Here is a 26,408-nt window from a genome sequence, read left to right as displayed (position 1 = left end):
AAATAACATACAAGGCAAGGATTCATGATCCCATTTAAGGCCTCATTTGGGTGTTCGTTAGAGAAGAAAAGAAAGATAAATCTTCACCAATTTTCAAGTGTTTTTTTAGAGAATGTACGTGATTAATAAGTTTCTAATTTTATTATAGAGATATGAAATGATTTGAAGAAACAGTAGTAAGAATTATCCTCCAATATATTTTTTGAATTCCCTCATGTTAAGGGAATTTTGTTAAGAACCTAATTCAAGTGGGACTATCATTTTTCCTAAACAACCTAATCTTGTAGAGTCAAGCGCTCCTCTGATATCAATGGAACCGAAAGAAACACAAAAACCCAGTGTTTTGTATAGATCTAGAGTTTTAGCTGGATTCTTTACTCGTGGCGTACTGGGATGGGCAAACCTGCCTAAACGAAAGGCTACCGACTTGGCTCTTCCAAACCTTTCATTTCCAATCTCACAACTAAACGTTCAATACACAACAAAGGCAGGCTAATGGGTTATCTCGATCCAGCACAGCCAGATAAAATGCATCCTACCACCACCAGTGATCTACCTGCCTTCAGCCCACAGTAAGCTTCGTCTGAATTTTCATTTTGAAATAATAATCTGCAAAATCTTATTCATCTTATAGTCAAAAGATGTTTCTGGGGATTCATCCTTACTTTCCAGTCCCAAACAAGATTTCCAGCTTTTCATCTGCAATCGTAAAAAATACAAGATTAGTTAGAAATAAATGGTAAGTAACTTGAATATGCAGATAACGTTCAGCATAAATCTTAAAAGACAAATGAAAGAACATAAATCTTAATGCTAAATTATATACTGATATCAGTGTACAAAACAAAACAAAATGACTATTTATATAGCAAGTGTACAAATCTTCTTCAAAAGAGGAGTACTGCATAAGCAAAATACCAGACTGATAAGGTCCATTAGCAACATCAAGATTTACGAGATTAATTGCCTAAGTACTAGCTAAAAAGAAATGAAAACTCGTATTTTCAGACCTAGCCTGAAAGAGGGTTTCTTTATAGGTTACCCAAGACCTTTACCTTACTAGGGAATCTGGTGGTTCATCTTTTCCACTGTAATCTCATAATTAAGTTTATCCAAGAGACTGCTTGTTCCAAGCCATAAAATGCATGCTCAAGTCGGAAGTAACAACTAATAACAAGATCATAGCCTAAATGTACTAGCCCCTAGCTTTTAATGCCCTTCAACAAGGTAGTTTTTAAAATTCCAAATTCTGCAATATGTGAATCTCCATAGAGAAAAGTAATAGCAGCAGTATACTTAACCCAACACTGGATACAGCTTCAACTTATAAGGTGCAAGCATTTAACTTTAGCTACTAATGCATCCAAGTTAACTGAGTTGTCCAGCAATTGAGAGGCAATTAACAATACAGGATGATATGATTCCTGACCTGATTTGTTACACAAACAAATCAAGCTAACTTTCCTTTGCTCGTATTACAAGCCCAGTAACAACTGAGACCTATAAGAACAACATGGAAGTGAAGGTATTCCACCCTACAACTTCTGACAGCTCCAAATATCCATCAAATCATTTTAGCCTCTAGAAGATCGTAACGACAATGTAGTGATGCACTACTACTACTACCATTACTTATTTATGATGAATTAAGATTTTAAAATCCTGACTATTATGCTGAAAATTCTGGTACACTAGTAACTAAATCTAAAGATCATCTAATGCTAACCTTGTATCCTAATTTAGGGGTGCAACAATCAATTTTTGTATTATGCAGCATACTAAACCTTACATGACTGTAATCAGCAGCGTAAATAGCAAGTTCTACATGGTTAAATCATTGACACTGATAAAGAGAAGCAAAATACTTGCCTATGAGCTTCAGATCAACAGCTGGTCTTCAAACTTTGTGCAGGCTCCAGCCTACTCCTTAGATATTCCACAGTGATACCAGCAACATAGGAGTATCTTGCAAATCATCAACAAGCTTGACCAGAGAGATTTTGGCACCTCAATCAATATAGAGAACTTTGGTGATCGTACAAGAAACAACACTACCAGACAACTATTCCTCTCCTTCAAGGTTAAAATTGGTACAGACAAAACTTATAGCGTCAGGCAGATTTGTTGGGCAACCTTTCATCCATGAGGACATTGACCAATAATAATTCAACACCTCAACCAACATAAAGAACAAGAAACTTACTGGTGGCATGATAAACAATACCACCAGACAGTTGTTCCTCTATTTCTCTCTTTCAAGCTTCAAAAGGGTACAAAACTATAACATCCCCCCTTAAATCCTATTGTTTACAGGAGTAATAGAAGACCTATAGCGCTTCCATCTAGCTGGGGGAAATATAACACTTCCATGAAAGAATCTTTTCATGTACAATAATAATTTGTAACTAACTTCTATCTCAGTATTGGAAATTACAACTCCCTAAACAGCTACAACTTACAATGCAATGCGCCGTCAGTAACGCCACTTCAATACAAAGGCAACACACTTACACCAGCCACCCTCCACCCTCCACGCCAGCAAAGAGCAGTAGATACCACCAAAACTTTGCAGAGAAGATATGGACGATCTGGCATCAGAGGACCTTGACCACAACTCAACCACTATAAAAAACGAGAAACTGTGTGTTATGAAACCAATACGACCAGAGTCCAGAAAGTTGTTCCTTTATTTCTCTCGCTAAAGCCTAAAAAGGGTACTCATAACCCTCCCCTCCCCCTTAAATCCAATTGTTAGGCAGATGGGGGTAGGATAACTCTCAAGTCTCGACAACTAATCTATCTTCAGATTGACCAATTTCTGGTTCATTCAAGTAATTGTTTGGAAGAGAAGTAGAAAACCTATAGCAATGCCATCTCGTTGGGACATATAAAATTCCCATCTCATGTTTGTAACTGACTTCAATCTCAGTATAGCAAATACAAATTACAGCATCCAGAGTCTAACCAAACAATTTTAAGCTTTTAAGAGCAAAACTAAGCAGAGTGGACCAAAATCAATCTGAAGTTGTATCACTCCATCCACATTTGACATAGTTGTGGTTTTCTCAATCAACAAACGTAATAGAATGCCAGAGTAGCTTAATTGGAAAATACAAGCCTCTGCATTGTTACAACTTACAATGCAAATTTGCCATCAATAACACTACTTCAAACAAAGGTAGTCCACTATAACCAGCCCCCCTCCACACCAGCAAACAGAAGTAGTTACCATCTGAAATAAGGAGCAAAGAATGCTTGAATATTCCCAATCTAACACGTCTTTTGCAGGTACGTACGTTGACTCCAAATGTGAGCACAGAAAATTCCAATACAATCATCTGTTCTGGCATATCAAACAACATAAAATCCACTCGTCATTGAGAGCTTGCAACCTCATGCTCATGAAATGAGTATTGGCATCCTATATTTCCATACAACCCAAAAATCATTAGCTCCACAAGTTACTCACAAATTTATATTCCTAATAATGTGTGCAGGCAGCTTCCTTTACCAATTGGACAACTAATCTGGATATTGCCAAGTGAAGTAGGCCACCAGATATCACCAGCACTCATGGGCAACTTTTATCCAATCGTACAAACAACTGTAAACTACAATCTAACATTCTATCCTACAAGAAACACAGTCTAATATCAAGAGAAATGAAACTTCTCATTCCGGTCACTGTAGTAAATACAAAAGCATAACATGATTAATTATTCGTCGAATTCCTCCACATGCGTGACTCCTCCAACAGTAACAAGTATCCACTGCATAAGACTAATTCCAAAATCACACTCTCAATCCTTGGCATAAAATGCAGGCAGTACACAACACCACTCATTTAACAACGCATGAAGAAATAAAAAATCTGTGTTGAGTCTTCTAATAATGGCAAACCCGTCATATACTGAACTTCAGCTAATATGACTCAAGCTACAAAACCTCAAGGTTGCAACGCTGAGATCCAGTCAATGAACAACAGAAAACATGCTTTAACCCAGAAGAAAAAATAACAACTAATAACCAGACAAAAAGCACAACAATCACAATATTAAATATGAAATATTATCAATGGAAGATAGATAATTGAAGAATTCCAACACACTAAGTTTTAAACTTAAAGATACCGCAACAATGTTTTCTCCAAGTTAAAAACGATAAAGCAGGAGTAAACCTACATATGCCAGTTTAGATTAATAATATATTTAGAACAGCAAATAAGAGACCATTAACATGGTATGCATACACAGGACATCAATCCGCTACTCTGCTAACACAGCCAAAGGGATGGCAGGCCTTTCTTCATCACCAACATCAATCACTTGCATTCAACGACGATTTGTGCGAGGCTTCTCATGTGCTTTCCTTGAAGCAGTACCCACCCCATAAAGGGGACCTTTCTCTGCAGAAGACTAAACAGAACCAGAAGCAAAGTAAATAAAACCTTGGATAATTGAACTCTAAGTAGAAACTTATTATGTTGAGGAAGGCACTTACCATGTGAACACCATATCCATCTGCATATGGTGGTGGGAAACCCCCCTCTGGGCTACCAAAATTCGTTCCGTAAGGCACACCTTCAGGAATGAAGCAAACATGAAAAAAAGGGACAACATAACAAGAATAATATCTCAGTAAATTGGAATTATATGATTAATGATTTTAGTCTCCAGTGAAGCACAGATACTCCAAGCCGGATGACGTGTATGTATAATATGAGTATCTAACCAACACTAACAATAGGATGATGCAGCATCCACATTTTTTGACATATGCCTACATATAAACCTTATGGGATACCACCACCCTCAATACTGCCAGTCAAAAAATTGAAAGATACGGATACAAGTCATGTTCTCACATAGACAAGTTAGAGAAAGTGTGGGAGTTGAGGAGATTAAAAATAGAAAAAACTTAAAGTATCTTTTTTATCGTATTAAAAAATAGATATAACATTTAGATGTAATACAGTATATATTGCCTTACCTGTATCTGTACATAGTATCTTACATTCTAAAAAAACGCAATTTCTTTCAGACAATTATGAAGGGCTTTCAAATATTAAATGAAATGTTTTTTTATGACAAATATTAAAAGAAATGTTGTTCTTACCGTTTTCCGTGTCTTTTTAATAACTAAATGACTCTCCAATTATTCATGTCAATTTCATTAGATCAGACAAGACAATTGCAATTATATTTGCAAGTCACAACTCATATTGCTAATAAAAACACGTTGACTTAGCGATAGAAGAAGAATAAATTCTGCAAGCGAAAATATAACAAACAAGTCATACCAGCTCCCCAACGTCTTCCATCCATGCTAGCAAGCTCAGCACGAAGTTTCTCAACTTCTCGGGCCATGGAAACCATGTTTTTTTCCATCGACTGCCTCTGTTCCATGAACTCCATGTTTGCCTTCTTTTCATAATCCACCATTGTTCTAGAAAACAAAAATAAAATTATCATCAGTTTAAGAAAACAAATGCAGAAATACCAATCAAAAGGGCGCTTAAAGATAGAAAACTCATTTCACAAACCTAGCACGCATCAGTTCTTGGTGCAATCCATCAATCTCAGCCCGCATTGAAGGAATTTGTTGATTATCATTCTGTAACCTAGCAACATCTTTTGTGAGTGTCTGAACCTTCCCAGAAAGATCTTGTTTGATACTACTAAGCTTCTGAACTTCAGCTCGTAGTTGTATAACTTCATTCTTCAACGGCTCATTCGCCCTAAGGTCAGACTCCAACTTCATGCTTTTGTCAACTAGCTCCCTCGAATGCATCTCATGCTCAGCACGAATGTCACCAATTGCAAGATTCATGTGATGGAGCTCTTCCTTCGCAGCGGCAAGATCGCGCTGCAAAGCCATCCGCTCATCAATCAGCCTCCTGTTATCTGCTACTATCCTCCTCATTTCTGCATGCTGCACTTCAAGCTCTTCCTCTAACAATGCCGGGTGAGGAGGAAGATGCGGCCGCTGCATAGCTGGGCCGCGAGCATAAGGCCCTTCCTGTGGATACCCCCTTCGAGGATTCAATGGCTCTCTGTGAACACGGTGTCTTGATCCCATTTCAAGTTAACTGAAAAAGGAAAACACAGACAACAAACACCATCACAAGTCACAACAATTACAATTAAGCCTATGTTGATATTCTGAAAAAGCTAGAATTTTGGCAATGAAACAGGCTATATAACAACACAACATGTGAAAACCCCCAAAATAAATATACATGTGAAACGAAAATTTCTACAGGAAACGAAAATCATAGAGAAAATAGGGTAAATATATGGTATAGAGCTAAACCTAATTAGAAATTGATGGATTGAAGAGATTGAAGAAAAGAACGAACCTTGTGAGAATTTAGAAGGAAGAAGAGGAGAGAGAGGGTCTTGGAGTCGCGTAAGATGGAAGGAGAAACCCAGGTTAATCACGAGAATAAGCCCTCAGAAAAATTGTGGATTTTTTACTTATACGGCGTCGTTGCATAACATTCGGGTCATAAGCCTTTGTGCGCATTTAGTTTTGGAGATTGGCCTCGTAAACTTTGTGTTTTTTTTTATATGAAGTTATATATAGTACTAGTATCATTTAATATTCATACACATAATTATGAAATTTTGGTATCATATGAAGTGGTAGATACCACTTTAAATTCACAAACATGTTTTTATTTCAACATATGTGACTTGTTGATTCTAGGATTCTTAATTTTATTTGAAAGAGTACTAACACCACTTGTATTTATTTGGTTGGTTGAAAAAAATCACACGTTCCAGGAAGTTAGGTTGTCTGAGGGTTCCTTCACTTCAAATAAAAATGTCAACACATCCTTCTTTAAGAAATTTGTTTAGAATATATTTCAAAATACTGATAAGTTGTAAGTGAAGCTACGCGAAAAATATTTGAGCACATTGCACGCTCGAAGATGCAACAGAGTCGTTATCGAACTTTATTTATTTCCGAAGAAAAGGAAAAACATAGATAAAATCTGAGAGAATAGAAAATGGGTTAGAAAGTCGATTATGTAAGGGGGAGGTATTAGCACACCTCACATCTATTGTACTCAGCGGGAACCGTTTTGATTGTTCTTTGCTCATATGGGTGTTATATTTAAAGGTTACTCGCGAAAGAGTAAAGGGAAAAAGAATAGAATAAACAAAGTGCTCGGTGAGGATTAGGGTGGGAGATGAAAGAAGTTCTGATGAAATGTATGGTTTGAACCAAAGGATAATGTTGTTTGAACCCATATGGTATGTATATCTGAACCAATGGGAAAAACTGGCATCAAGCCAAAAAATAAAGGGTTTTGCATATATAAGGACTTACAAAAAAAGTGAAACAAAAGGGATAGTTTGTCTACGAGACAAAAAAAGGCTCTTGGTTCATAGGCATGCACTGGTTATTTGCCCAAAAGTATGTATGGAACCCAAAGAAATAGTATATTTGATTCAAAGAGAACAATATATCACATGGGTGAATGATTGGCATAAGGTATTGAATGTAGGTAGTGAATAGTGAATGATGATAAGTGACTAATTTGAGAAAGGGGATGAATAAATAAATGTTCTCGGGGAGGATTTGAATCCTCGTGCCTACGTATTCTCACTGTGCAATGAGAAAGTTAGAGCTCTGTAGTTTGGAAAACTAAAGCAGAACAAAGAAATAAAGAGTTTTTATTGGGTTGCCAAAAGGCAAAGCAAAATGCTTGAATAGCAAGAGTGTGGCATTAACCAATGAGTGGTGTTTAGCCCAAAGAGAATTTGTGAATGCATGGTCTAAACCAAGGATGCTACCAGAGTTTGAGACTTTACAAGTTAGGAAGAGATGTTTGTTGGGGTATGTAACCCTACAGGATAACATGAGAGAAAGTCACAATCTGTAATTGTATAGGCAGGACAAAAGAGTCAAAGTTTATTTTGCCAAAGTCTGTAACTTTGTAGGGAAAAGTGCAATGATATGTGTGCCATATTTTGTACTATACAAGGCATAAAGAAATGGATGCCAGAGTCTGGAATTCTATAAGGGCAATGAGAAATGATGTCACAGTCTGTAACTGTATAGGCACTGAAAGAGGTAGCCAGAGTCTGTAACCCTATAAGCATAAAGAATGAATACCTAAGTTTGTAAATTTATAAGTAGAGAGGAATAGAGCTTTGCCAAAGCCTGTAACTGTGTAGGCAAAAAGTAAGATTGTCATAGTCGGTAACTCCATAGGGAAAAAGAGAGTTTTCCAATGTCTGAAACTCTGTAGGGCAAGAAAAAGAATGTCAAAGTCGGTCACTGTATGGGCAACGAAAGGAGGATGTCAAAGTTTGTAACTGTAGGCAATGCATGAAGTAATAAGAAAAGGATGCCAAAGTTTATAACTATAGGCAGTGCATGAAGCAATGAAGAGAGGATATGGGTGTGTGAACCTGAGGTAATGATCCAAAAAGATGTATGGACATCAAGGAGGGGAGTGTGACACTGGATCCAAAAAGGAAAGTGTGATAGTGTTGTAGTGTAAAAAGAGTTGAGTGATTGATGTGCTTGCCTAAAAAAGACCTTGTCAATTACCTGATTTGAATTGCAATAAAGTCTATGATTGAAGGAGAATACCTTAAGTAGTTGGGGTTTACGCCTCATACCCAAGGATACCCTAGACAAGGATAACAATACTTTCTCTCATCATTCCTCGTTACTTAAGGCTCATGGCGTGTAAATCCCATCGTGATTGACAAGTTGCTGATAGGAGATTCTGATTATTGATTCTGATGATGTAGTATTTCTTGTTATGGGTGGAGACTTGACAGTCATTTGATTCGAATTGTACTAAAGTATATAAGTAGAGGTGAATACTCTAAGCAACTAAGTCATTCGTCTCGTACCCAAAGATATTCAGACTGAGGATATGAATGCTCCCTCTCACCCGTTTTCTATTGCTTAAGGCTCATGGAAAACAAATTAAATCATGATTGACAAGTGTTAATACACATTTGTTGTGCTTGAACTATAGTCCAGTATGTCTACAATGTGAATGCCTTATACTGACTTTGAAGTCTTAAACTTGAATTTGAATCTTGATGTCTTGAGCTCCAGAGATCCAATACAGCTTGAACACAAGGGACTTGCCTTATCAAATGATCAAGGGTCTTTTGATCACTTAAATAGGCTTGGGAAATTGAGCATAGTGTAAAGGATTTAGTTTATCAAAGTAAACTTTCATCAATACAATTAATGGGATTGAAGAAATATATCAGTTGAATCATGTACAACCTAATGGAAGGATCAGTTAAATTATACCATTTGAAATCTACACAAAACTTAAGCTAAGGGAGCATGCATCTCAGGAATGTCCTAAACCCTAAAGGTAAAATTGTCATTGTTCAAAAACTGATTAATATAGAATTAACAATCAAGATATAATCAAAGTTAATTAAAACTAACTAATCCTAATTAATTTTAATATGATATTACATGATTAGTTATTTTTAATAATGATATTACATGATGAGAAAAATTAAGCTAAACTTAATTAACCTAATTCTAAAATTATCAAATTATTTTATACAGCAAAAGTATAAAAATCATAGATCAATAGTTAATCAAAATTAATTAAGAATAATTAATTAAAAATTGTAAAAAAAAGGATTTAAATTATATTGAGGCAAGGGTATGCAGGCTTTGAAGGAGGTGCGAATAGGAGGTTTGGGCCTTAGGCTCAAACAAATCCAATCTTCCAATAGTCCCATCCAAATGAAATCGGGCCCTATGCAAAATGATCACAAGACTTCATCAGTGTTCGATCCTCACTTCAACACTCGTTATCCCATTCTCGAAGAAGATTTAAAATGAAAGCCAAGAAACAACTCCAAATTTCATGCCAAAATCGAATAAAACATGCATCCCTCATCTTCATTTCACTCTGGTGCACGCATAATCGAGGAGGATTGAATAATTTCGAAGCAAGCAATGCAATGAATCATGGATTGTAACCAAATCGAATCGAGGATTGAAGCAAGAAGGTAGAGGAAAACTCGCCAAATTTGAATCTGACGCGGTGGTTCTCCGACAAGCAACAAATATTGAACTCTTTCTCGGTATGCTCCTTCTTCTTCTCACGAGTTCTTCAACTTCTCGTAAATTCTTCCCTTCTACCACTTTGCTCTTCTCTTATGTTACTGCATGAGAGAGAGTGGATAGTGTGTTTGAGAGTTGTTGAACTGCGAGAGAGAATTGAGAGGATTGTGAATTGTTGAAGAAGAATTGTGAATTGTGAAAATTGTAAAGTTACGAGAGTGAGAATCGTTAATTGAAATAGTGAATTGTTCCCTGAATTTTACAGTGAAGAAGAGTTTAAATATTATCCTTGATTTAATAAAGTGTAAACTCTATTAAACCTTTGAGGTATTTTGATAACACGAAATTATATCGCTTTTTAAGACTTAATTCAATTAAATTATTTTATCATTTACGCTAATTTATCCCATTTCATCAGATATTATGCAGTATTTCTTTTCTATTTACATCAGGTACCCATTTTGAAGCAAAAGTGAAAAACGAAGAAAAGGAGGTGTAAAAAGCAACAAAAAGGAGAGAAAAGGAACCAAAGGCCAAAGCCCAGCCCAAAGCGCACAAGTCACCAATGCTGTGCCTGTGACGGACGTCACAGGACGCGTGACGAGCGTCACGCGAAGTAGCTTTGTGACGGACGTCACACATGGTGTGACGAACGTCACACAACCCCACTACCTTTGTGGCGCAAGTATCGCCCTCAGAAGGACTTGAAGAATAACGTTAAGGAGTTGGTCTCCTATATGCACGCCGTGGATATAGCCACGCTGAAGAATGGGAGAAACGGAATGCTGCTACCAAGGCTATTATAAATAGCCATCTCACAAACCAAAAGAACACACAGTTTTTGCACGCTCAGTTCTGCGGAAGCTCTGCCAATTTTATTTTTCACGCCTTTGCCTATTTTTCTTCCTTTCCAGCATCGTCCACTTTATTTATTTTATTTTGCAAGCTTTGTTTTGTTTTTCCCTTGCAATTTATTTTCCCCGTTCTTAGCTTTTAGATATTTTTCGCGTAGTAGTTTCTACACCGGAAACTACTGGGCAACTTTATACCGGATTTAACCTTACGTTATATTCGAGTTTTTTATTTCCTTGATTTAATTTACCGTTTAATTGAAGAATCGAAGAACAAATCCTACCGGCTTGTGGAGGAGTGTTCAAAGACCATTGTATTACGCATTCAGGTTCTTTAATAGCTATTTAATTTTTAATGTTTTATTCTACTGTTTATTTACATTGCATGCCTGGAATGAGTCTGTTTATGCATGATATAGATTCTTATTTATTTAGCATGTCTGGCTAATTTGCCTAGGTATCGGTATGTAAAGTAAGCAGAAAGAGGGATCAAAACTAAGTCGGTCTATTCAAACTTAAAATTAGAATCAATCTTTTTATGGTCTTAACTTACAGGTTTAATAACAAGATTTTTTACAAAAGTAAAGGACATAAAGAAGTTGAAACCAACAGAGCGAGAGTTTGAGGTTTTAACTGGACAGTGTAAGTTAGTCATTAAATCTATCTCAGGGCGAGAGCAAGTTTTAGAATTAATTAAATTCTGACCTTTTTCCAAAAAGTATTTTTAAAGATTGAATGTGAGGACGAGAGTTAAGCATTTAGATTTAATTGTATAACCTAAGTCAACAGAGCGAAAGTTTGAGATAAGGGTGTTTAAAACGGTCAGTATTTTCTTAAGAAGAGTTTCTGCAACTTTATTGTTTTCAAAATATGATTTTTGACTTAATTATAAGTGACAGCAACATTAACATAAGATCATGGTTTCTTCAACAGAGCGAGAGTTTGAGATAAAACCTTTAACCAATAAAGTTAGTCGGAACGATTTATTTTAAAACCGAGAGACCGACAAGGAATTGATTCCCTAGTTTTGACGAACTACATACCGATATCCGTTTTATTAATATTTAATCTAGATCTTAGTTTAGCTCTTAGCTCCTTTCCCCAAACAATCAAACATTTTCACCTTAGATTTACATAGTAACCAAAGATAACGGTACATCGATTCATAAGTCCCTGTGGGATCGATATCTTTTAAAACTACGCGATAGAACTGTGCACTTGCAGTTTGTATCCCATTCTCGACTCACACAGTCGAGCGATCAAGTTTTTGGCGCCGTTGCCGGGGACTTCTATTCAATCGATATCGTAACTCTTCCGTTACGCTGTAGAGACTAAGGTTTCTTTTTCCTTCTATTCTTTCTTTCGTTGATTTGTATGCCACGCACTCGCTCTCAAGGCGAACCGCTCTATTTACGAATCAACGATATCGAACTATATCTCCGAGTCTTACGACGAATTCGGGAATATCGTGCTGAAAACAATCTCCCTCCTATAAACCTTCCTGATATCAAAAACATTTTTCCTTCTTTAACCGAGATGGCAGAACCAGCTCGTGCTCTTAGAGATTACGCCGCTCCATCGCAAGATGAACCGCATTCAAGTATTGCTCCTCCCGCAATCGAAGCAAACAACTTTGAACTTAAACCTTCACTGTTGCAGGCTGTGCAACAGAACCAATTCTCTGGAAATCTTACCGAAGATCCAAACCTTCATTTATCCATATTTGTTCAATATGCTGATACTGTTAAAGCTAATGGTGTCACTTCAGAGGCAATTCGACTTCGTCTTTTTCCTTTCTCATTAAGAGATAGCGCTAGAAGATGGCTTCAATCTCTACCTTCCAACTCAGTCACCACATGGAACGAGTTGAAGAAAGTTTTTCTTGCCCGATATTTTCCGCCAAGCAAAACAGCTATGTTAAGAGCCCAGATAAACGGATTTAAACAGAAAGACAACGAGTCTCTTTTCGAAGCATGGGAAAGATACAAAGACATGATGAGACTTTGCCCACACCATGGTTTGGAAGACTGGTTAGTAATTCACACATTTTATAATGGTCTCTTATACAATACAAGGTTAACAATAGACGCTGCTGCAGGTGGTGCACTAATGAACAAACCTTATGCTGATGCTTACCAGCTTATCGAGAGCATGGCCCAAAACCACTATCAGTGGGGAACCGAACGAACAACAGTGGAAAAACCTCAACCGAAAACTGGCATGTACGAGATAAGTAACCTTGATCACGTTAATGCAAAAGTGGATGCTTTGGTCCAGAAAATTGAAAGTTTAAACGTATCACCACCAACCGCCGTGGTTGCTATAACTCAGAATTGCGAGGTCTGTGGAATCCAAGGCCACACTCCTACGGAATGTCAACTCTTGACTGGAATCCAAACAGAGCAAGTAAACTATGCTCAAGGAAGCCCCTATTCGAATACCTATAACCCAAATTGGAAAAACCATCCAAACTTTTCATATAAGAGTAATAATGCTTTATACGCACCTGGACAGTCTCCGAATCAAACCCCATCTATACCTCCGGGATATCAGAAACCAAATCCTAACAATAATACCCCTAGAAAATCCAACTTGGAAATCATGATGGAAAACTTTATAGCTTCCCAACAACAAACCAATAAAGATTTCTTAAACCAGAACATACACACTGGCGAACAACTTAAACAACTAGCAAGCAAAGTAGATGCCTTGGCTACGCATAACAAAATGTTAGAAACCCAAATATCTCAAGTAGCTCAACAACAAGCACCTACTGCTGCACCAACTGGTACATTCCCTGGACAGCCCCAACCTAATCCGAGAAGCCAAGCTCATGCAATTATATTAAGAAGTGGAACGGAAGTGGAAGGACCGTCTGATCCAAGGATAGAAAACCAAAACCCTAAGAAATCTACTGAGGAAAGTGAACCTAAGGAAAAGGAAGAGAGTAATAAGGATACCCTAGAAAAGAAGGAACCTTATGTACCTCCACCACCTTACAAACCACCTATACCTTACCCTCAAAGGCTTGTTAAAACCAAAGATGTAGGCCAATTTAGAAAATTTGTCGATCTCCTTAAGCAATTAAACGTTACAATCCCATTTACCGAAGCTATTACGCAGATGCCCTCATATGCTAAATTCTTAAAAGAAATTCTTTCTAATAAAAGGAAACTTGAGGATAGCGAAACCGTTACACTCCCTGCCGAATGTAGCGCTATAATCCAAAACATGCCCCCTAAACTCAAGGATCCGGGTAGTTTCTCTATACCCTGTCACATAGGAAAATTTGTCATCGACAAAGCCTTATGCGATTTAGGAGCCGGAATTAGCGTTATGCCTTTATCCATATGTAAGAGACTGGAAATGGGAGAATTAAGACCGACCAAGATGTCTGTACAACTAGCGGATCGTTCCATCAAATATCCTGTAGGAATCCTTGAAAACGTTCCCGTACGCATAGGTCAGTTTTACATTCCCACTGACTTCACAATTATGGACATTAGAGAAGATGATACTACACCTATTATACTAGGAAGACCATTCTTAGCAACTGCCGGTGCAATCATAGACGTAAAACGAGGACGACTCACCTTCGAAGTAGGTGAAGAGAAAATTGAATTCATTCTTTCCAAATTCTTGAAAGCACCTGCAATAGAAGATACATGTTACTTCATGGATATCATCGATGAATGCATAAAAGAAGCAGAGTCAGGAGAAGACAAATCATCAGACCATCTTTTAGAAGACAAATCTAAACAATGCTTAGCAATAACACCAGATCCTACGCAGTGTCTTAACAAACCAACCCCTGATTTGAAAACACTTCCCAAAAATCTGAGATATGAATTCCTAGACTTAGAACTTGAACGACCCGTGATAGTCAATGCAGATCTAGGAAGACTCGAAACAGAAAAACTCCTACATATCTTAAGAAAATATCCAACCGCACTAGGATACCACATAACCGATCTTAAAGGAATAAGCCCTTCTATTTGTATGCATCGCATCATGTTAGAAGAAGACGGTAAAACCTCTAGGGAACACCAGAGAAGACTAAATCCGATCCTAAGTGAGGTAGTAAAGAAAGAAATAACCAAGTTATTAGAAGCAGGTATTATATATCCTATATCTGATAGCAAATGGGTCAGTCCTGTACACGTTGTACCAAAGAAAGGAGGCATAACCGTTATTGAAAACGAAAAAGGAGAAACTATAACTAAACGAATCGAATCGGGATGGAGAATGTGCATTGATTATAGGAAACTAAACAAAGCAACCCGAAAAGATCATTTCCCTTTACCATTCATTGACCAAATGTTAGAACGATTAGCTAAACATTCACATTTCTGTTATTTAGACGGTTATTCAGGCTTCTTTCAAATACCAATTCACCCTGATGACCAAGAAAAGACAACATTCACATGCCCTTTTGGTACCTTCGCGTATAGACGAATGCCGTTTGGTCTGTGTAATGCCCCTGCAACTTTTCAAAGATGCATGATGGCAATTTTCGCCGACTTTCTCGAAAACATCATGGAAGTATTCATGGATGACTTTTCTGTATACGGACAAAGTTTCGAAGAATGCCTTGAAAACCTGGAAAGAGTTCTTGAACGATGTGTAAAAGTAAACTTAGTACTTAATTGGGAAAAGTGCCACTTTATGGTACAAGAAGGAATTGTTTTAGGACACATTATCTCGAACAGAGGAATTGAAGTAGACAAAGCCAAAATAGAGGTAATCGAAAATCTTCAACCCCCAAGAACCGTGAGAGAAGTACGAAGCTTTTTAGGACACGCCGGTTTCTACCGACGATTCATCAAAGACTTCTCTAAGATAACTAAACCCTTAACCGGACTATTAATGAAAGATGCTGAATTCATATTCGACGATAACTGTTTAAAAGCATTTCAAACTCTTAAACAAGCATTGATCTCCGCACCCATTATGCAGACACCAGACTGGAATGAACCATTCGAAATAATGTGCGATGCCAGTGATTATGCTGTAGGTGCTGTTTTAGGACGAAGAAAGGATAAAAAGCTCCATGTTATATATTACGCTAGCAGAACCCTGGATGAAGCGCAGATGAATTATGCCACAACCGAGAAAGAACTCCTAGCAGTAGTATTTGCGCTAGATAAATTTCGTTCTTACTTGGTAGGAGCCAAAATAATAGTTTACACTGATCACGCTGCTATCAGGTACCTTCTAACAAAAAAGGATGCTAAACCTAGACTCCTAAGATGGATCTTGTTACTACAAGAATTCGACTTAGAAATCAAGGACAAGAAAGGAACTGAGAACGTAGTAGCAGACCACCTCTCTAGACTTGAGAACCTTGAACCAGAAAGAACATCCATTAATGATGATTTCTCGTATGACAAACTCATAGCTACTTTGGAAGAGAACAACTCTGACATGCAAGTAGAAACCACCTTAGCTATATCTGTCATACCATGGTACGCTGATCTAGTTAATTATTTAGCTGCCGGCATAGTTCCACCTACTTTATCTTACCAGCAGAAGAAAAGATTCTTCCACGACATAAAACACTATTACTGGGATGATCCCTTACTTTTCAAAAGAGGTCCCGATGGTATTTTCCGTCGATGTGTACCCGAAGAAGAGGTAGAAAATATAATCCAACACTGTCACTCCGCGCCTTATGGTGGACACACAAGTACATCCAAGACCTGCTCTAAAATCCTACAAGCTGGCTTTTATTGGCCAACTATATGGAAGGACGTACATGCGGCTATTAAGGAGTGTGACAGATGTCAACGCACGGGAAACATATCTAGACGTGACGAGATGCCACAAAAAGGTATTTTGGAAGTAGAGATTTTTGACGTGTGGGGAATAGACTTCATGGGACCGTTTCCGTCCTCTTTCGGTAACAAATACATACTCGTGGCGGTTGACTACGTATCAAAGTGGATCGAAGCTATAGCTTCTCCAACTAATGACACCCGAGTAGTAACTAGACTCTTTAAAAATATAATATTTCCGAGATTTGGCATCCCAAGGATAGTAGTCAGTGATGGTGGATCGCACTTTATATCCAAGGTACTCGAAAAACTACTACTTAAATATGGAGTGAGACATAGGATAGCAACACCTTACCACCCTCAAACCAGTGGACAAGTGGAAGTATCTAACAGAGAAATCAAGCAAATACTAGAAAAAACGGTCGCCACTTCAAGGAAAGATTGGTCATTGAAATTACCAGAAGCTTTATGGGCATACCGAACTGCTTATAAAACTCCCATAGGGACGACCCCATTTAAGCTCATTTATGGAAAACCCTGTCACCTCCCGGTAGAATTGGAACATAAAGCCTATTGGGCTATTAGAAATTTAAATTTGAATTATAAAGCCGCCGGTGAAAAGAGAATCCTTGACATAAACGAATTAGAGGAACTCAGAAGAGACGCCTATGAAAATGCCAAAATCTATAAGGAAAGAACAAAACAATGGCATGATAAGCGTATATCAAGGAAAACCTTCAAGCAAGGCGACGCAGTACTCTTATTTAACTCCAGACTAAAATTATTCCCGGGAAAACTACGATCCAGATGGTCAGGACCTTTCCATATCACTAAAATCTTTCCCAGTGGAGCGGTAGAAATTAAAGGACAATCTACAGAACCGTTCACCGTAAACGGGCAACGTCTGAAACACTATCACTATGCGGAAACCAACGAGGATTCGCAAATTCTACACTTAGACGAAACGCCCCCAGGACTCATAGACAATATTTAACAGTTTCTTTGTCGAGCTTGCGACATTTAAACAAAGCGCTTAGTGGGAGACAACCCACAAATTAATCTGTTATTTTATTATTTTATTATTATTATCATTTCTCTATTTCTCTCTTAATTATTCTTTTAATTTCTATTTAGTATTCATTATTGATTTATTCAAAAAGAAAAAAAATATATCTATATATATTAATAATAATTCTATTCTTCTTTCGGCATTTGGCCAAATCCTGACTTAAACTCATGTTTTCTTTTCTCTAGTTAACACTAACCAGATGGGACATTTTGACCGTATGGGTATCAAGTTCAGAGGAATGGCTCAGAAACGAAGGTTTGAAGAACTAGCCACTAGAGAGATGCTACCTAGTTTATATCCTGATGATTGGGCTATGACTGCCCTTGGACTGAGACAGAGTGTCCTGTTTTTGCTGAATCAGATAGGATGGGAGACCTCCCCTATTCTGAGACCTTTCACCACCTACCGGAGGCTCACACTAGAATTCCTTAGTTCATTAATCTATCTACCTAGCCATGGAAAAGGAATTACCAGAGGTTTTATCCAGTTCAGAATGTTCAATATGGAGTACCAATTTAATACTAGAGACTTCACCAACCTTTTGGGTTTTCCTACCTCCTTTGATACATTCACTATAAGCCAGGAAGAACTTCTTGAATATAGAGAGCTTGAACACTTTTGGGGTAAGCTGACTGGAAATGATGAGCCCGAAGAACATGAGTTTCTCTCTGGAAACATACATAACCCGGCTTTTCGCTATTTCCATAAGATCCTGACCCACACTTTATTTGGGAAGAAGCCAAATAGTACTTCAGTTTCACGTGATGAACTCTTCATCATATTTTGTGCTTCCCAGAACCGTCCAGTAAACGGTGCTACTTTTATGTTAGCTAATTTGGACCACCTTATCCAGGATGAGAGAGCACCCATTAGAATAGGCGGCCTGATAACTATGATAGGTAATGCTATTGGATTACGTCAGCCTATGCTTGACCTGAACCCTTTTTGTGGCATTACCACTATGAGTATACCTTTCCTCTTCAACACTATGTTTATAGCAAACATAGGGTCTGATGAGTTTGAGCTTGTTATTGATAACCAGGTTCTCTGCCTATTCACCCTGCCCGATCCTAGGACTAGTGTTCATAACCAAAGGAACTGGCTCTATAACCTGAATGAAACCCCAACTCCTGCTGGATCCACTGAATCCATCCAGGATTATGAGATTTGTGATGACTATGAGCACTATGTTGACCATATCTCTCTTGCTGAATCTGACCCTCAGACTCCATCCGGCTACCATGATATTGATCCTCCTCCTCAGCCCGTCCTGACCGAAGAATCAGCCATGCCTGATCTCCGACATCATATGCCAGGAACAGATATTAAAACCGTCATTGAAGCTTTGATGTCAGAACAAAACGCCCTCAGGGAAGATTTCCACAGCTTGAGACTTGCAGTCCTAGAACACATGAGCAGCACGGCAAGCCAGTTACGTATGTTACGGCATCATGTTAACTCTTTTACTCCTCCGGCCAGAGATCCGAAGATAGATGGAATTTAGTTATTTTTCTTTCTAAGTTATTTAGTTTTAGGCTAGATTTTTCATTAATGTTATTTGAATTCATGTTTATTTCTATTTCATTTTATTATTTTCCCTTCCTGTAATACATTATGATCCTTTTTATTGAAGCTGTTTAGTTAATCTATTTTGCAATGCCTATTATGCTCTACTGTTATTACTTATTATTATTATTATACAAAGCAAGTAAGCATGCATACTAAATTAAGCTACAGACTAAAACGTTCATAAGCAGAATAAAATATTAAATTACGCTACCAAGTGATTCTGTGAAGCGCTACTAAGCCTTTCCAAAAAGGAAGTGTGACGAGCGTCACACCACCCATGACGGACGGCACACTTAGTACTTGTTACGAGCGTCACAGCTTTGTGACGAGCGTAACGCCTCTCAGATATGTGAACGTTAGGTAGCCGTTGGAGACGAACGTTACACCCCTTACCTTTTTACATTCCCCATTCATTTTTCATTTACCACAATTAATTACTTTTCAACCACTCTTTCTTTTCACCTCCCACATTTTACCTATAAATACCCTCCAAACTTCCTTCTTTCACCACAAACAATTCTCTCATATCAAATATACACTTCTTTTCTTTTCCAAATCACTCATTCAAAAATTCATCACAATGGCGGGAAATCAAAATTTCGGAAATATCATCTTCCGATCCGGAGATGACAACTATCAGCAAGAGCAATTCGAGCGCTTCCAACAGCGAGGCGTCGCTCCCACCAGGTACCCCGATTTAACTTGCTTACAACAATTGGGCTTACTCCAAGGTATCGAGTGGATGCTCCGTAGAGCCGATTTAACCTTCCTTTGCACCCATAACCAACCCACCTATCCTTCCCTAACCTTAGAATTCCTAAGTTCTTACGACTACACCACTCCCGCCGGTGAAGGTGAATTTCTAACCGGTACAGCAACCTTCCGTATGTTTAACACCGAGTACTCTCTAACCCAACGCCAATTGAGTGCCATGCTACAATTTCCCACAGAAGGTCTGCTCCATGCCAGAATTCCCCCAACCTCAAACTGGAACACAGTTCTAGTTTTCGACCTTTTTAAGAAAATTTCCGGTATAAATACCTACAACTGGGAAGAACTCCTTCTCTCCCACATCCATAACCCCACCATCCGCTATTTTCTCCGTATCCTGCAAAACACACTCTTTGGAAGACCAAACAACAGTAAGGTCAACTCAAAAGAACTCTTTTTCCTCCAGTGCGTTTTCGAAACGGATACTACGGTAAACGCCGCCTCTTTTCTCCTTCATCATATCCGCACCTTATGTGCTAGAGGCCGGCAACCATTCATAATTGGTGGATTAATAACCTCCATAGCACTTGGCCTGAACCTAGGGGATAAACTCCAAACTTTAGAATCCCTACCACCCCTGTCTATGGATATCAGCTATTGTCGCTCCAGCCGCCTGATTAAAAACAGAGTAGGCGGAGGCTATTATCTGATGGTGAACAACCAAGCAGTCCCAAGTGTTGTGCTACCCAATACCACCCTAACCGATGTCACAAACCCGAACCGCCACCTCTACGATCTTAGCGCTCCTGAAACCACCGACCCTTCACAAACAAACCAGCAAACAGATGAGTTTGAAGAAATGGAACAAGGTGATCATCCGCCAACACAACCGTCAGTCCCGCTCAACCCTTCCAGTAATGCAGCCGGCCCATCCTCCCAACGTCGTCGACGACGAAGGCCTGCGACCAACGATGACATTATGGATGCTATCGATGGAATGCAGGCACAGAATGCAGATATGATGCAGCTGATGCGTCAAATGCAACAGCAACAGGATGCTCGGAATGCCATAACCGACCAGCGGTTTACTGAGTTGTTTAGCAGATTCGACAGCTTAGACATACGTCAAAGATCACCAGGACCAAGAACCAGAGGTGGAAGGCAGCCTTAGTTGTATTTTTCTTTTTCCTTTCCATTTTGTATTTCTTTCCCTTCAAACATCGAGGACAATGTTTAGTTCAAGTATGGGGGGGAAATTATTCTTTCCATTCTCATCTTTGTTTCAAGTTTGTACTCTCCCTTTTCATTGTTATTTCCTTATAAAAACAAAATATTTTTTTTAAGTTAAGTCCTTAAGGTGAAAAAGTTTCTATTATCTATTTCCCTCAACTTTCTTGAGCCATAACAAAAATTTTAACACACCCAATAAGTATAAAGGTCGCCTACTTTATAAAATTTGAGTGAAATCAAAACAAAATCATTACCATAACAACGCTCTGAGAACCTCAATATGTTAGATCAGGATAAGTACCTATTATACCGAACTCCTTGAACTTTTAGTTCTATGGCAACCCCGAGTAGTTTATACAGAAGTCAGCACCATCTTAATAGCAAACTACGTGGAGAGCCGATGAATATAAGTGAATGATCCCCAAAGTAACCTAAGAAAATTAAACTAGGTGATCCTTACCAGATCATTTAATCTAAAGGTTGCAGATCATGCAAAAGCACAATACGAAAGATCCATTATGAATTGGTTCAGTAGGAATCTGGTACTGAACTTGGTAGGGCGGACTACGGTTCGATCCCCCGCAATTTGCAATGGACTGAATAATGAAGTTATCCGACTTATGTACCAGAACTTCTAGCTAAAAGCGGATCATAGTCACTAACCGGTTACTCCACTATGTGCGCGAAAGGATAAAGGGCTTAATGTGATTTCACTAGAATGAAAACGGGCAAAATAAGACTAAAGGAACCAGGATAGCTATCATAGGGTACTTGAACTGATTGGCATAAGGTAGGGTTATCTAAGTTGTGACGGTAGTTGTTGATGTCAAGATTAAACTCAAGTCCTCCTAAACAAAAAATCCATTGGCAACCTAGTACGAATTGATGTGTGCTTTAAAATTTCATCCGGCTAAAACTTTTAACAAGTTCTATACTGAATTTTGCTTGAGGACAAGCAAAGATTTAAGTATGGGGGAGTTTGATAACACGAAATTATATCGCTTTTTAAGACTTAATTCAATTAAATTATTTTATCATTTACGCTAATTTATCCCATTTCATCAGATATTATGCAGTATTTCTTTTCTATTTACATCAGGTACCCATTTTGAAGCAAAAGTGAAAAACGAAGAAAAGGAGGTGTAAAAAGCAACAAAAAGGAGAGAAAAGGAACCAAAGGCCAAAGCCCAGCCCAAAGCGCACAAGTCACCAATGCTGTGCCTGTGACGGACGTCACAGGACGCGTGACGAGCGTCACGCGAAGTAGCTTTGTGACGGACGTCACACATGGTGTGACGAACGTCACACAACCCCACTACCTTTGTGGCGCAAGTATCGCCCTCAGAAGGACTTGAAGAATAACGTTAAGGAGTTGGTCTCCTATATGCACGCCGTGGATATAGCCACGCTGAAGAATGGGAGAAACGGAATGCTGCTACCAAGGCTATTATAAATAGCCATCTCACAAACCAAAAGAACACACAGTTTTTGCACGCTCAGTTCTGCGGAAGCTCTGCCAATTTTATTTTTCACGCCTTTGCCTATTTTTCTTCCTTTCCAGCATCGTCCACTTTATTTATTTTATTTTGCAAGCTTTGTTTTGTTTTTCCCTTGCAATTTATTTTCCCCGTTCTTAGCTTTTAGATATTTTTCGCGTAGTAGTTTCTACACCGGAAACTACTGGGCAACTTTATACCGGATTTAACCTTACGTTATATTCGAGTTTTTTATTTCCTTGATTTAATTTACCGTTTAATTGAAGAATCGAAGAACAAATCCTACCGGCTTGTGGAGGAGTGTTCAAAGACCATTGTATTACGCATTCAGGTTCTTTAATAGCTATTTAATTTTTAATGTTTTATTCTACTGTTTATTTACATTGCATGCCTGGAATGAGTCTGTTTATGCATGATATAGATTCTTATTTATTTAGCATGTCTGGCTAATTTGCCTAGGTATCGGTATGTAAAGTAAGCAGAAAGAGGGATCAAAACTAAGTCGGTCTATTCAAACTTAAAATTAGAATCAATCTTTTTATGGTCTTAACTTACAGGTTTAATAACAAGATTTTTTACAAAAGTAAAGGACATAAAGAAGTTGAAACCAACAGAGCGAGAGTTTGAGGTTTTAACTGGACAGTGTAAGTTAGTCATTAAATCTATCTCAGGGCGAGAGCAAGTTTTAGAATTAATTAAATTCTGACCTTTTTCCAAAAAGTATTTTTAAAGATTGAATGTGAGGACGAGAGTTAAGCATTTAGATTTAATTGTATAACCTAAGTCAACAGAGCGAAAGTTTGAGATAAGGGTGTTTAAAACGGTCAGTATTTTCTTAAGAAGAGTTTCTGCAACTTTATTGTTTTCAAAATATGATTTTTGACTTAATTATAAGTGACAGCAACATTAACATAAGATCATGGTTTCTTCAACAGAGCGAGAGTTTGAGATAAAACCTTTAACCAATAAAGTTAGTCGGAACGATTTATTTTAAAACCGAGAGACCGACAAGGAATTGATTCCCTAGTTTTGACGAACTACATACCGATATCCGTTTTATTAATATTTAATCTAGATCTTAGTTTAGCTCTTAGCTCCTTTCCCCAAACAATCAAACATTTTCACCTTAGATTTACATAGTAACCAAAGATAACGGTACATCGATTCATAAGTCCCTGTGGGATCGATATCTTTTAAAACTACGCGATAGAACTGTGCACTTGCAGTTTGTATCCCATTCTCGACTCACACAGTCGAGCGATCATATTTATCAGCTCACCGTTTAATTACTCTGTTAGATCTAGGTTAGTGAGTTAGTTGAGATTCAATTCAGTTAGTTGGTGTAGCTTTAATTCTGTGTGGCGTGTTATCATGGAATCCAGTGGATGCGGGGTTATGTTAGTTTTTCGTCAAATGAATTTCTGCAGGGGTGCTTTGTATTATGAACTTGACTTGGTGTGATGTTGAATGGATTTGCAAGGAATATTTGTTTTTTTGATTATGCAGGTGGCAATGTTATGATGGGGGAATCTGATTTGAATGAATTATAGGTGTAGGGTTTTACATTTGGCCTAGTTCCCACTTGGTGCGTGTAGGGCTTGGCGTGTGGAGGAGCTTGGACTTGGTGGTTCTGTGTAAACAATGGTTTACAGGTTGAATGCATTTTGCTGAGTTATGCAGGAGCTTCATTTATGTGTTGTTCTGTGTACAAAAATGCAGGGTGAACATTGAATTCCCTGTTATGCGTTGCTTTTGTTTAAGCTATTTGGTTAAGGACTTGTTTGGAATCAAAATGGAAGTTGGGATTATGGATTGTATTGAATTAGATTGGAAAATGGGGTTGAAATTTAAACGCAGGACTTTGTTAATTTGTGAATGGGATTATGTAATGAGTTTTTTATTGAATGAATGTTATTGAGTTTGATTTTGTATGGAAAGTTATTTATGGAAATGGCTTGAATGTGTGTTGAATGGAATGTTTTATTTGAATGAATGGATGAATGAATGGTATTGGATAGTTATGGAAAGTTTAATTTGAATGTGCATTTATAGAATTGAATTGGTATGGAAAGTTATGAATGTTAATTTGAATGTGGAAAGCTATATGGAATTAGTCTTATGGAATTGAATATAATGGTTTATAATGCTATGTTATGGATTGTAAATTGAAATGAAGAATAAACACAAGTTTAGGTTCAAAAAGTTAGTAACAAAAATGAAATGAATTGGTTTGCTAAAAATGATGTGAATTGAACCAAATGACATGGACATGATCAATGATATCAAAACATGGACCAATGGGTATGGGTTTGAAACTGACTTAGGGAAGTTGGTTGACTTTGTCAACTAGTTGACAAAAAAGTCAACTATATATTTTAAACTAGGGTTTTCTGATGTAAAATGGAGTTATGTAATAGACTTGTAATGTAAGCAAGGTATAGAATGAATATGACATGAAACAATGGTTTATATTCAAACGCTAAGCAATATGAATGAGCCTGATCAAATGGACTAAAATGTATAGATGAACCACTAGTGAGTGACCTATAATGCCTTAAGAATATCAATGAATCAAATACAAGCCAATGACCTAAAAGACCAATGCACTAACGCAAGCATGAACCCAATGACCAAGGTCTTGAATGGATGCTGTAACACCCTTCTAAATACCCCAAATTATTATAATTAAAATACACATATATTCATCAGAGTAATTATGCCCCGAAGGGTGTCACACAATCATTTCACTTCATTTATCAAAATATCCTGTCATGCTCATTTATTTAAATCAAAATAAGATTCTTTTGCATAATTCGCAGCGGAATAATTCAACTCAATGTAAAACATGTAACACAATACATGTAAATCATTCAACAACCAATATCAATTTAATTAAAACATCCCCTCCCCGATGTTACATCTATCAGAGCATGACCCATAAGAAACTACTCTAGACTCCAAGCATAAGCTTCTACTCAACTCATTTCTCGTTACCTGAAAAATAGGCGTAAGGGTGAGTTCCTCAATCAATATAATAAGCATTATAGAACAACATGTAATGCCAAGTAATTAACACATTAATTCACCCTAATTAGACTACGCATTCAGCAACAGTAATATCCATTCAAACATCATACTCAACAGTACAATTCTCCATCATATTCAATCATTAACAACACAACACACAACACACATATGATACTGGAATACATCCAATCATATCATATGCCACACATTCATTATGCAATGAGACTCTATGCATGCGGTACCGACTATTCGTGAACTTATAGTTCAACCTCACCGTCCAAATCCAGGCACGGCTACCAAGCTCACTAGTCCCACTCATTTGAGACATAGTGACTCACTCACTAATTCCTCACCATGGGAATTAGCTACCACCCCAAATGGGCCATGAAATGCACGCTACTCACCTAGCATGCAAACAATCAACAACAGTCCAAAAATGACTAAACTCACTAATTCCTCACCATGGGAATTAGCTACCACCCGAAGGCCACAATATGCATGCTAATCACCTAGCAATGCAACATCAACAATAATCAAGAATAGACACATGCTCACACTCTAAGCCATAATACAGTCTATTCACAAATGTATACATTCACATCATCACGTATAC

General features: G+C 37.8%; 1 protein-coding gene, 1 long non-coding RNA gene and 1 pseudogene across 4 annotated transcripts; 1 reads left to right on the top strand and 2 right to left on the bottom strand.

The window, feature by feature from the left end:
* Nucleotides 1–119: 119 nt before the first annotated feature.
* Nucleotides 120–6,564, bottom strand: LOC127087385 (protein FLX-like 3). 3 transcript variants are annotated; one of them, XR_007789959.1, is made up of 6 exons: nucleotides 6,359–6,564; nucleotides 5,543–6,088; nucleotides 5,300–5,445; nucleotides 4,501–4,580; nucleotides 4,230–4,415; nucleotides 120–699 (listed from the first exon to the last, which is right to left on the bottom strand). XR_007789959.1 is itself a non-coding variant. In XM_051028268.1 (5 exons), the coding sequence occupies exons 2-5, from the start codon at nucleotides 6,076–6,078 to the stop codon at nucleotides 4,332–4,334; spliced, it is 846 nt and encodes a 281-aa protein (XP_050884225.1). In that variant the 5' UTR covers nucleotides 6,079–6,088; nucleotides 6,359–6,564; the 3' UTR covers nucleotides 4,055–4,331. The 3 variants fall into 3 exon arrangements, 1 of the variants encoding a protein (XP_050884225.1); XR_007789958.1 differs by having other exon boundaries at nucleotides 4,250–4,415; XM_051028268.1 differs by lacking the exon at nucleotides 120–699 and having other exon boundaries at nucleotides 4,055–4,415.
* A 3,230-nt stretch (nucleotides 6,565–9,794) lies between these two features.
* On the top strand, nucleotides 9,795–24,705 carry LOC127087383 (uncharacterized). Its single transcript, XR_007789957.1, has 2 exons — nucleotides 9,795–10,088; nucleotides 24,275–24,705. It is a non-coding gene; the product is annotated as an uncharacterized LOC127087383 (long non-coding RNA).
* On the bottom strand, nucleotides 12,841–12,940 carry LOC127089340 (uncharacterized; annotated as a pseudogene).
* Nucleotides 24,706–26,408: the final 1,703 nt, after the last annotated feature.

Source organism: Lathyrus oleraceus, chromosome 5 (genome assembly GCF_024323335.1).
Source record: "Lathyrus oleraceus cultivar Zhongwan6 chromosome 5, CAAS_Psat_ZW6_1.0, whole genome shotgun sequence".
NCBI classification, from domain to species: domain Eukaryota; kingdom Viridiplantae; phylum Streptophyta; class Magnoliopsida; order Fabales; family Fabaceae; genus Lathyrus; species Lathyrus oleraceus.
Note: the sequence above shows the minus strand (reverse complement) of the source record. Positions and strands in the feature narration are given on the sequence as shown.